Source organism: Leucoraja erinacea, chromosome 15, assembly GCF_028641065.1.
Source record: "Leucoraja erinacea ecotype New England chromosome 15, Leri_hhj_1, whole genome shotgun sequence".
Classification (NCBI taxonomy): Eukaryota; Metazoa; Chordata; class Chondrichthyes; order Rajiformes; family Rajidae; genus Leucoraja; species Leucoraja erinaceus.
The window spans coordinates 23,611,756-23,625,027 of NC_073391.1; the positions used below are offsets into that span (position 1 = coordinate 23,611,756).

At 37.4% G+C, this 13,272-nt stretch overlaps 1 protein-coding gene across 2 annotated transcripts in view; it reads left to right on the top strand.

Annotated features, from left to right (window-relative positions):
• atrnl1b (attractin-like 1b) overlaps positions 1 to 13,272 on the top strand; it is a 704,553-nt gene that overhangs the window by 315,332 nt on the left and 375,949 nt on the right. The window contains exons 23-25 of one of the 2 annotated variants that reach the window (XM_055646916.1): positions 500 to 578; positions 4,738 to 4,895; positions 12,284 to 12,833. In XM_055646916.1, the coding sequence (XP_055502891.1) occupies positions 500 to 578; positions 4,738 to 4,895; positions 12,284 to 12,313 (267 nt within the window). In that variant the 3' untranslated portion in view covers positions 12,314 to 12,833. Of the gene's footprint in view, positions 1 to 499; positions 579 to 4,737; positions 4,896 to 12,283; positions 12,834 to 13,272 lie in introns of those variants that run through there. The other variant, XM_055646915.1, reaches the window with a different exon arrangement.

Consider the following 13,272-nt stretch of genomic DNA (forward strand, 5'->3'; position numbering starts at 1 on the left):
GGTAATCAATGAAAACAGGGTGAACCTAAGGTCAATTTTGAGTGTCATAGCAAAGGGTCTGAATACTTATGTAAATGTAATATTTTAGTTATTTTGTTCATTACATTGCAAACATTTCTTAACACCTATTTTCGCTTTTTCATTCTGGGGTATTGTTTCTAGATTGATGATAAAAAAATTAATCCATTTTAAAATAAGGCAGTAACATAACAAAATGTGAAAAAAGTGAAGGGATCTGACTACTTTCTGAATGCACTGTAAATAGATTGGCAGGTTTCCTGCAAAATCGCAATGGCTTCACTTCAAAAGTACTTCATGAGGAGTTTATGCTGGAACTAACTACAAAACTAGTTAGAATGTAGTTCTAGAATGTGCACTTTGGAATGTCATGTAAGGTTGATGGCAAGAACTATATAAGTACAAATCTTTCTTTCTCTTTATTATCTCCACCATTACTGTAAAATGATTTAGTTGCATAACTTATATTTCTTTTGTGCAGATGAACAAAGACCTTGATTTATCCATCAATGCATCCAACAACTTCAACTTAAATGTCACTTGGTCCATTGGATCAACAGGTGCGTTTTACAAAAGCAAATTGATTTCTTTAGTACAGCATGTTCAAATGTCCACGTGATTTAATCCACAAATTTCCTTATTAAGGTTCACATATGTAAACAATCATTTGATGAAAAGTTACGTCTAAGAACAGTTCCTTGTGTATTTCTTTCCAAAATAACGCACTTGATCTTTGTCAAGTGTCCAGATAACCTCTAGACTTAAGCTATGATTTCTATGATTTAATATAAGCCAGTCTCAAAATCTAGGGTCATCAAAGTTTTTGTCTGTTCACTGTGCATTATTTTTGAAATAGATAACCTAATTGGGCGTTTGGCTTTATCTGATCTGGACCGGTAGATGTTCTGGATGTAATTGATTCAAATATGCTTCCTATCTGAAATATTGTTATTCCAACTTAGTTTGATCCTAAATGAAATTGTTGAGTCTGTGTATGAGCAAGAGCATTTGTTCAATATACCCGTATTTCCCGGCAATGAAGACGCTATTTTTTATCCAAAAATAAGGCATGAAAATTTGCCCGCATCTTGGAGGCCGAAGGTTAGGTTGTTAGCCAAGAAAGATAGACTTGGCTATCCCTCAGTACAGCAACATCAAGAACGATGTTGCTGTACTGATGGATAGCCAAGTCAATCACTCATTGCTGGCAGCTGAATGGAAGCGGCTGCAAAGTGGAGGCGGCTGTAAAAGGACAAAGGACATTTATTGTCACATACACCAATTGGTCCAGTGAAATTTGAGTTACCATGCAGCACACAAATAAGATAAACGCAACACTATAGAATTTAACATAAAACATAAAAACATCTCCCCACAGCAGAATCACGTTTCACACTGTGAGGGAAGGCAACAGAGTTCAGTCATCTTCCTCTTGTTCACCCGTGGTCGGGGCCTATTGAGGCCTCTGCAGTTGCCGCTTTGGAGAGGGGGGGGGGGGGGGGGGGGGGGGGGGGGGTGGGGGGGGGGGGGGGGGTGGGGGGAGGGGGGGAAGTCCCCTCTTTCCTCCCCCCCCCCACTCGCCACATAAAAAAGACTAAAGGACCTCCAAAAACAAACTTTTAGACAGACTAAAAATAACAAAAAGGATGAAAGGACAGACAGCTGCTGGCGAGGCAGCCACACTTGATGGCGCCACCAAAGGACAGCGCCGCTGGGGGGGGAGAGAGGGGGAGAGTTTTGTTGGCAGAATGTGGGGAGTCTGGCCCGGGTCAGCACGTTCTGGGCTGCACAATTTGGCTGGGTCACCAGGGGTAAAGTTGTAGGGAGAGTAGGAACATTGAGAAGGAGGAGGTTGTGGACCATGCCAGCAACTCACTCACTCACTCACTCACTCACTCACTCACTCACCGCTGCCGTGGTGCTCCGGGCACGGAGCTACCGCATTGTGGCCGGGGAGGGACCAGAGGAGGGAAGTAACTTGGGTTGCTGCGAGTGGCTGCCGGGACCAGCAGCAGAACCGGCCACCACCTTAGCACCTTCTGCCGGCCCGCATACCTCTGGCAGTTTTCTCTGTCTGACCACCTCTCTCCTGTCATTGCCAACCGCTTCCCGTAAATCCTTGAATTCCGACTGCTGTCGGGAGCAGGACATGTCACTTTGAGGAAACAATATACTTTTACACCTAGCTCTCTTTCTCTCATTCAACGGCACTATACAGAACCCTGCTATCGACTATGTATGTACTGCCCATATTTACCTTCCCAGAATGCATCACATTTATACTTGTCTGCGTTACATTCAATCTGCCATTCCTCTGCCCACTTTTCCAGTTGATTTAGATCTTGTCATAAATGTTGTTGTCCATATTATCACCAATTTTGTTCTCCTCTGCTAACATACTATCCTTGTCATCTACATTTTCATCCAACTTGTTCATGTAGATGACAAACAACATTGGACCCAGCACTAACCGCCACGGCACATCGCCGGTCATACACTACGAATCTGAAAAATAGTCGGCCATTGCCATCTTCTGACTTCTGTATACAATTTGCTAGTGATCTTACCCTCCAGACCAGCCTACCTTTTGAAACGGGTGGAACAAAAATTGCTTCCAAAAGTGTGACATAAATTGGCTTCAATGTTGAATGTCACGTTGCAATATATAGTTTATGATTAAAGGATGTTTAGAAGTAGATGATTTTTGTACTTTATTAAACAGCTCAAACATTGCAGATGCAGGAAATGATGGGTATTATTTTAAAGCAAAGAATTTACCTATGTACTGGAGATATAATCACATTTATATATATATTAAGCTTCATGTGCATAACTTGATAAACAGCATTGCTTTACATTTTGATTTAAATTGTTTTTGAAATTGTTAGTATTAATATTTTTGAAGCTAGTAAAATATGAGACAGTTTAAGCTCACCTAAGAGAACTTTCTCCTGGCAGCTATTACTTATTAATTAATTTGTGATCGTGCAGAACATATTTTATTAAAAGATATTCAAAAATTGTTAATATTAAGTCAGAGGTTGTCTGATAATTTATATTAAATCCATAGTTCTTGTTGGCCAATGAAATTAATATAGATTTTTAAAGAAAAAAATAATTCAGTAATGATTGATTGTCATGTTTTTACCAGGGCTGTGCTCTTTGCAATTGTAGTATATTAACAAATGGATAGTATTCTATTCGTATGTTGTCCAGCATGGAGTTAGGCAATCAAACTCCTGAACTTTACATGTGCAATTGAAAAGAGCTTTCTGCCTGGTTCATTCTCTGCCTCTTAAGCCTTCATAAGTACATATATTTTTTCAAAAGTAAATCTGTTGTTTTTCTTAAATTATTATTATCAAAATTCCAAGCCAGAGAACACAATGGTGAAATAATTAAACAAATTCCTATTGAAATTTAAGAATAAATGGATTGTGCACAGTTGAAATGCAAATTATAACGTTATACGCACGGTGTACTTCCACGTTATTTAAATCCTGTGATAAAATGATGCAAAAACAAAAAAAAACACATGTCTTTCCCTCAGACACCTACATTTCAAATCAGGTTTTCATTTGCTCAGTGGGAGAATATTTGTGATACCATTCTCGTCAATTCCGACGTATTTAGTGTTTGCTGTTATAACCATATAACCATATAACAATGTTTGATACTCGGTGTAAATTAATTGAATATTTTGAGAAATCATGTGGACAGTATCTGTTCAGCTACTCCATTGTTCGAATCAGGCCAACATGCAGGTATGAATGTATGCAGGAAAGTTACTAGAATGTTAACATTTATTGATAGAGGACTCAATTGTAAAATTCATTTATGCTTCAATTATATGGGGCATTGGTGAAACCACATCTGGTATGCTGTGTGCAATATTTGTCTCCTTATTTAAAGTAATTGAAAGGAGATCAGAGAAAGTTTCCTAAACGCACAGCTGAAATTAATAAGTTGTCCAGGGAGGAAAGGTTGGGCAGGTTAGGCTTGTATCTGCTGGTCCTTAGAAGCATTCGAGGGGACTTAATTGCAACATATTTGATCATGAGGAATCTTGACAACATAGAAAATAGGTGCAGGAGAAGGCCATTTGGCCTATTCATTGTGATCATGGCTGATCATCCACAATAAATAACCCGTGCCTGCCCTCTCCTGATAGAGCTCAATCTAACTCTCTTTTAATACCCTACCCCCAATACCATGTGCTCTAATTTTGCCCAATAATCTCCTGTGTGGGAACTTATCAAATGCTTTCTGAAAGGCCCGATACACGACATCCACTGGCTCTCCTTCATCCATTTTATGTCACAACCTAATGATGAGAATATGGAGAAGTTACAGTCAGATCGATCATGATCTTATTAAACTGCAAAATAGGCTTGAGCAGGAGCAGCATATAGGTTTATCTCATTATTCCATATTTCCTTAATATCTATTTACCTTTCTACCTTTTACCTTAATGTGCTTTCAAACATTAATTGATCAATATGATTCTCATGTTCTATGACTTCAAGGCATGTTTAAATTATCAATATATGTATGCATCGAAGAACAAAATAACTAGAAGAGCATGTTTAGTAAATATTACCCAGTTGATTCATTGAAGTCAATGGAAATATTTTAATTTTCTTTTAAAAGTTTCCACTTTAATTCACTTAAGTAAATCACAACTGGTTTAGCTATTAAATGAGAATTTCTACTTTGCAGCTGGGACGATATCTGGGGAAGAAGTACCTATTATCTCAAAAATGAACATTAAAGAGTACAGAGATGGATTCTCCTATGAAAAATTTAATTTTCACAACAATCCAAATATCACATTCTACGTATATGTTAGTAACTTCACTTGGCCTATCAAAATACAGGTGAGTGCTCTGGGAGGAGGTAACATTATATACATTTAATATCTATCCTAAATGCAAGTGAAATCATGTATTCTCTTAATACTGATATAATATCATATATACTGTAAATCATAATTTTGTTGTTATAGCAGTGAGGAATTGTATTTTATTCCTCTTGATTTACAAGATGTTATAAATCAGAGTGCAAGGTCATTACATTTTTTATTGACACAAATTGCTGCACGTTGAGAAGTTATCAAGGCAAGTTTCAGTTCAATAGAAACTCTTCCATTTATAAACTGGTCACAAACCCAGTTGTCTCTTTCATCATATGTTCAGTAGGTTTTGTGTTCCTGGTGATTGAATAGAGTTAAGTGTTGAGATGACTTGTTAATATAGACCCTCTTACATTGAGGAACTTGTTTTGAAATACAGGAAGATCTATGGTGAAAATTTGAATAATGAGAGAGGTATTGACATTGATTTTAGCAATACTTGCAGATCATGTTTTTGTAATTTGCATCATTAAACTGCCCAAAAGTAATATGAACTGTGTGAACATATGTGAAATGCAATTTAATTACTGTTTTATTACTTCATAAAATCTAGTTATGACCTGACATAACTTAATTAAATGTTTGGGGAATTGAATGATCTCACCAATTGCCACTTTATTAATAACCTATCACATGTTTTTAATTCATTTGTTATTGTGGTTTAAAATAATTACAAAGCAATATTTGGTGTTGGTGGGGGAGGGGGGGGGGTGGTCTCTGTTAAAAGGTATAATTGTAATGTAAGTTCTGCATGTTTTAAGATTCTCTTTATTTTTGCTCGGTCTCTCAAACTAACTTGAAATCATATTTCATAAATCAGTTTAGAAGAATGAAACTAATGTGGTGTAAAAAGCCAAGACACAGGGCTTTGTTTTGACTTTCATATCTTTGATATTTAAGAAGCAATATCTCTGACACTTAAGACGCAGTCGTAGCCCCCAACTATTACTTTTGAGTGAGATTTTAAATCTGTCATAAATGGAGAATTTTTCCTTAACTTTTAAAAATAATTAACAATTAAAATCTGTTGCTGTTGCATTGTCCAGTGGACTGAATTTTTACTACATTTACTTACTTTCCTTAGTAAATGAATTAAAAATTATGAGCTGTACAACACAGCAATAAGCCCTTACGTGGACCTATATATTTCACACCAGTGAAAATGGTAGGAACTCCAGGTTGGTTTACTCTGTAGAGGCAGTTGGTAAAAGGAATTTCACACTTACTCATTTTAACCTTGGAATGTTTAAGGTTCGTACTGAGAGCAGGGTGGACATATTTAACTCGCCAGTTTGATACAGAAGTCAAAGGCAAGGTGTTTTGTCGGATAGATAACTGTCATGGATGACTTATTAGAGAGCAGCCTGACAGTGTGATATTGGCTTCCCATTGGTCTGAATACAACTCCACCTGATGATTGTGAAGAATTAATGACTGTGTGTCATAATAATAAGAAAAGAAAAGTTGATCAAACAGCTTTGCCTCCTTTAAAAAAATATTGGAAAACATTGCATTTATGAAAGCTGAACAAGGCCTTAAGTAAATGGTAAAGAATGTCCAAAGTTTCAGATTGTCAGTTTACTGGTTTTCAATTTAAGCAAAAGCAACAGCAAGTTGTGGAGTGGCACTGGAGATATAACAATCCAAATTATCTTCTGTTATTTGGTAATTGCTGAAACATTTTGTTCCATAGGACTTATATTTATGTAAATTCATTCTCCATTGAAATAACATTCTTGTGCTGAGTGAGTAGATTGAAGGTTCGGTCTTGTCTTAGGAATTGAACATAGAAGCAGTCTGACATTTCAGGGCACTTCCAAATGTTGTGGTGTTAGTTCATCAGATTAAGTTTGTGGGATATTTGTAGATCAAGTGACTTTATTTTAGAAATCTTATGCAGTCCCTCAGAATCAGGATGCCTTATTTTTAACTCTGGGTCTGACATGACTGATGAGGCCATTGTTGGAACTGTATACTCTGTCACAGTTAAGGCAGCTGGTGCTTGACAGAACAGGTGGGTGAGTACTTGGTAGGGTTGCCAACTGTCCTATTTCTGCTCGGGTCGAGGGGACTGTCAGGTTGGACCGCCACGTTCGGCCATGCCTCACCCGTCCCAATGTAATACAGCCCTAGGGGTGCAGCAGCAGCTCCTCACCCATGCCCCCGTCGGTCGGCAGGCTGGCCAGCTGTCCGACCTTCGGAACTTCGCTTACCATCGACACCACCACCCCTCCTTTTCATGGCCGATCATCGGTTCATGAGTTGGATAGGGTGCCGGACTTTGTGCCCGGGTCAAAACTCTTCACCTGGCAAGCCGGCTGGGCTTTGTGTGCAGTCCAGCACCTGGGCCAACTCATCATTCACGCAGCCACAACCGAGTCTGTCAACAAATTGCTGTAGGGAATTTGTCCCTTATTTTGACCTTTTATCCCTTATTTGGGAGTGAGAAAGTTGGCAACCCTAGTAGTTGGTGAGGAACACCTTCCTCCGTTTATGCCTGGCTTATGTGCACTCTTGATGCATGCTTTCAAAGTATTCCATTGTCGAGTGGTCATGGGCACGGCATTCCTACATGACGGTCGGGATGTCATACTTGTTCAAGAATGCTTTAAGCCCATCTGTAAATCTGTTTTTTCCTCTGTCCTCTTGGTAGTCTCGTAATAATGTGTTCAACTATGAATTGCCCAGAATCAAGTTGATATTTCACCCTCAACTGTGGCCTATAAATTATTTTGCTGTGAACAATTTGAGATTTTAGACCTTAGAGATACAGCACTGAAAACAGGTCCTTCGGCCCGCTGAGCCCACGCTGACCAGTGATCACCCCATACACTAGCACTATCTTGCACACTAGGGACAATTTCTAATTTACAGAAGCCAATTTACCTACAAACCTTTACATCTTTGAAGTATGGGAGGAAACCGGAGCACCCGGAGAAAACCCACGCGCTCATAGGGAGAAGGTCCAACCTCTGTACAGATTGTGGTCAGGATGGAACCCGTGTCTCTGTCTCTGTAAGGCAACAGCTGTACCACTGCGCCATTATGCTGCCCCTAATTTTCAGTGTCCTGTTTACATACAGAATAAAAGCTGTTATTTTTGAAAGTAGGTAAATGTATGTGTTGCCCATACAAACAAGAAATCTGGTACAGAGCCGTGCAGATCTGTGATGATTCCCTCTGACACAAAATAGCATCAAGCTTCTTTTGTGATTGGCTGCTGCCTCAGAAGTGATGATCTGGTTAGTAATGCAGCCAGAGGGTTACTTGCCATTTGTTGTTTGTATCATGTACTGAAAGTGCTCTTCAATCAACTAGATGTTCAATGAATGAACCCTGTATCCATGTGTCTAAATATATTACCTCTAATATTCAAATGCACATTGAAAATGTAGACTGATAAAGAATATTTTAACCTTACTAAAATAGGGGGGCTCCAGTTGTAGTGTTGGTGTTCTCAGTATTTAATGAATGTTTTAAGCATGGAAATAAATGCTGGAGAAACTCAGTGGGTGAGGCAGCAACTATGGCGAAAAGGAGTAGGTGACGTTTCGGGTCGAGACCCTTCTTCAGAAAAAGGGTCCCGACCCAAAACGTCGCCTACTCCCTTTCTCCAAAATGCTGCCTCACCCGCTGAGTTTCTCCAGCATTTTTTGTCTACTTTCGATTTTTCCAGCATCTGCAGTTCCTTCTTAAAAATTAATGTTTTTAGATAATTTGTAGATAAAGTCCCAAATAGTGTTCTTCAGCATTTTCTGTTTGAACATTGGAGTAAAAAGGATGCAGAGTACAGCTCGTGGACCTGCTGTTTCATAATGTTGGAGACCTGCGTTTAATCCGGACCTTGGGTCTTATCCATGTCGAATTTACCCAATGATTATATGGCTTTTTCTAGATGACTGGTTTCCTCCCACATCCAAAAGCTGTGCAGGGTGATAGGTTAATTGGCCACTGTAAATTGCCCCTCGTGACTACGCGAGAGGTAGAATCTGGGGGGAGTTCATAGGATCATGGGTTCTGTGCTTTTCTTTTTTACTTTAAATTTGCGTTTGAGTTTCAGAATTTGCATTGAATAATGTAAATGCTTCTTCTGGCAGGCTAGCAGGATTATTTTACGGTTTTACGATTAAGCCAAAAATAATGGATCACCAAAATCACTATGTTCATAAGCCAGGAGCTATTTAATACTTAATCTGTTGCTAACTAATTGAAAGAAAGTTTTAAATTTTTTTTAGCTTTTTTTAATTTTAAGGGAAAGCAGAAGACAAAAGCAAAGTGAAATGAAATGTCTCATTATTATTGACACTATCTGCATATGTTCTTCAGGAAAGTACATTTGTGGAATTATTCAGTCTGGCCTGTGTGGCTCGAAACAAGCAGTATAATAATTGGCTAATTGCCCTCTAAAATGGTCTTATCAAGGCTCACCATTCACGAGCAGCCTGGATAGAGTGATTAATCCTGACATTGCTTATGATTTTTGTAATTCATAAAATACCAAAGATTAGCAATAACATTTTAATCAATTATTTACATAAATATTTAGTGAATAGCAAACCATCTTATAGTTAAAGATGATATTGAATCACATTGCTTCGAAAAACAGGTTCACTAATGATTGATATGATATTTGAGTAAATTCAGTATATATTGCCAAATCTGAAAGGTTTATGGGATGGAAAGTTAGTGATGGTGCTTCATTTCCAAAGACCAATTACCTTTTACATTATAACTTCATGCAGTGAGTTTCTCAATGTTGCCTTTTGAAGGCAACATTCAATATTACGGTTTACATTGGGAAAATGTCTAATAGACCAGCTACATAGCTGAGAAGAAAAATTATCTTGCAGTTTAGAACGTTGGCTTTCAAACAAGCTACACTTGAGCTTGAGAAAAATTGTATTAACTCCATATTTAATTCACTCATCCATTAACATAATGTTCAGTTCTTCTTTCTAGATAAAGCCGACTTTCAATGAGGAGAAGCAATAAACCTATGGCATTCTAAACATATAACATGTAAACCTACGTTAGTTCTTCTCTTGTGGGATTGCTATTTAATGATCTCCTGAAATGAAACATTGGAGAAAGCCAAGTAAAACAATAAACTCTCTTGAATCATCTTTGTTCTATCTGGATATTGGAAATAGTTTGCAAAAACTCTGAAAACTTGAAGACAATAGATTGTAACTAGGTTTCATGTGAAAAACATGCCACACAATGAAAATTGCTGCAAAACTACTAAAGGCTTCTTTTCGCAGGGTGTTGCTACTTTAGTGACTGGATGCTCACTTTAGGATCATTTTTAAAGGTTGTATTTATATTTTTGCATGTCTATATATAATTACATCATAATAGATATTGTATGAAAGAAGTGATTGCTGAGGAGGGAGGGAACTGAAGGAGCTGCATTCTGGTATTATGAGTTGTGTTCATGTTCAAATGAGTGTACATTGTGTATGTTGCTGATCATTTCAGGGATGTGTGAAACAGTTGCAGTTACACACTTTGGTACAATTATTTTGTAGTGCTTCAAGCTATCCCCATCAGTTTGGGCAACATAATTTACCAAGTCAACGTATATTTACGCCTCCAAAGATTTGATGTTTGGTTCTTTCTTGTTATTAAATGCGTTTGCTTCTTTCAGTCCATGCCTCAATGAAATTGAATATGAATAGAATGCACAACATTTTCTCTCCGTGATATGTTTCCGCCTCCTCGTTGACAGGATTATTTTAGTTTTATTTAGCACAGTTTGAATTTATTAATTTATCAAACCATTGGTAAATTTGCAGGTTAGCAATGTTTTAATATTGTGATTCCTGCTGAAGGTTGTTCTTGTTTAATTTTAAGACACTATTTGTGAATCTCCAAAGGACTACATTCCATCGGCAATATGTTATTTACAGTGGACATTTGACAAGATCAGAAAATGTAACAACTAAAATATGAACAATTTGGAGAGCAAATGAGAATCATTTTTGACTCATTAAGAGGGATGAACTATGGCAGTCAATTTCTCTTGTAAGGTTATAGTTTCATTCCTTCATTTTACATTGCATGTAGTTGTTCCCAGTTGCTAAATTGGAGTCAAATCTTCAGCAGAGGGAATGTAAGCTGATACAGACATTTTAAAAAGGGTGAAGAAATGGTTTTGGTGGAAATCAGATGTACTACTTCCCTGTTTATTGAGATACATTTGGACATGAATGATCAGGATATGTTTCCAATGCAGTCCAAACATTCTGCAGCAACAGAATTGATCGATCTAATATTCAATTTTGCTTCCTGGATAAATCTGGTTCATAAAATGATTTTATTCTTAAATAGTGCTGTGTTGTATATTTTAGCTCAGTAAGTCACATTTAATGTGATGTTTATTAGATTTCAGAATAGTTGAGTTACTTATTTACTCCCCAAATAGACATGATTAAATTAAATGTATTTTATAATAGAGATGACTCTGCTTCATATATTTTAAACAAGTCTGCACCAATGCACACAAAGCCAGCAACAATATTTTAGTATGGATTTAATATGGATCAGTAATTTTATACGTAATGTTTTTTTCAATGATGATGTTCAAAATTGTCATCATAATCTTACTTTACCTTTTAATGTCCAAACGAAGGTCAAGTGTTAAATGGAAGAACTAAGATCATTCAATCATCTTTTTACTTGTTTTATAGTAAGAATGGAAAACCTGAACTAAAAAAATCTATAAAATTAAAACATAACATAATGATATAACACTTAGAACTGACTGCTTTGTTGTTTGATCATCAAATTTAAGTAGAGGATGCTGAAATATTTTACATTTAAATGTTAATTAGCTGAAAGCTGCTCTCTTTGCTATTTGCAAAAGATGCCAAGTCCTTGCATCATGTGCTGGCTCCCTCCGCAACTATTCACATCATGCAAAAAGAGCCCTGTGTGTATTCCAAAGCAGTTTACAGATTAGAGAGTGGTTTTGAAGTATTGTTACTGCTAGTTGAAGGTGGTTGCCGGAGGTTGCAAGTAGTGGCAACCAACTTCAACTAGCATCGCAACCGGCTTCGACTAAAAAATTACCGATTTTTAAAACGGCAGCCTATTTTTAGTTGAGGCTGGTTTTGAATTTTTTGAAATAATCTCCGGAACATAGAAGAAACGGAAACCACTTTCGACCACTTTCGACAGACAAAAACCTCCGGGAACTGCATGGAAACCTTGGGTGGGGCGCAAAGTCTCCAGAGGTTTCCGTTCAGGTTTCCTAAGTGGGACAGGGGCATTAGGGTGTGGAGGGATGATTGTGTTGAACGCCAAGCTTTAGTCAATGGGCAATAAACTGATGTATGTTTTTCCGTTATCCAGGTGGTCCAAAGCAGAATGGAAAGCCAGTGAGATAGCACATGCCATAGTCAATCTCCACAGAGAGACCATACATGAAATCATACTACAAACATCAGATTATTAATATAGGAGCAAATTATTGTAATCCAAAAGAACTTGGTTTTAACCTTGAATAAAAATTAAATGTAGGTTCTCAGATTTTACTTTGAACATTTTTTTATTTGTGCATTCAATATTAGGACTTGCATGTCAAATGACACCAATCTAAATTAACTGTTTATCCATGCAGCAGGTTATAAGAATTGCTTAACATTATAATAGCACGGTGTGCAGACATTTGAGTAATGTGGCAGACAGCCACATCTGTTTTCAGAGTTTCATAATTTTATGACCAGTAAACGGATCCCCAGTATATCTGCCTTTACATCAGTTCTATCTAACATATCTTGGTTTGTATGGAAAACCTTGTTCAATTGTACTCCACAATTTCAATTGAATAAATCCAAGTAGCTACATTGGATTGGATGAGCTGCGTTAAGAGAGCAATATATTGGAAATGCTCAAAATAAATTTTAAACTCTTAATTGAACAGTAGTTGTAAAAAATGAATTATTCGTCCGTGCCCAGATGAAGACACCAACATGCATGGATAGAGTTGTGTTGTACATCCCACAAAACACTGGTGTGCCAGTCCTATGTGGCTAGTATCAACTGTCGAGAGAAAATGTTGTGATGGTTCAAATCTGAAATTGTTAAAGTCAGTATTAAGCTTGAGCAATTGCCGAGTACTCACTGAAAAGTCATGCTGCTGTTCTTGCATCTAAATGAAAGACTATTGGAATAGTATCTGAGACTAAACTACTACAGATTGGTGGGTAGACTGAGATGGAGAATTAAGATTGTAAGAAATAGGTAGCTCCAAGCTACCAAAACCATCATCAATACCGTAATCTGATCTCAATTTTCATTTTTGGGACATTTAATAATCATATTATGCAGAAAATCCATCT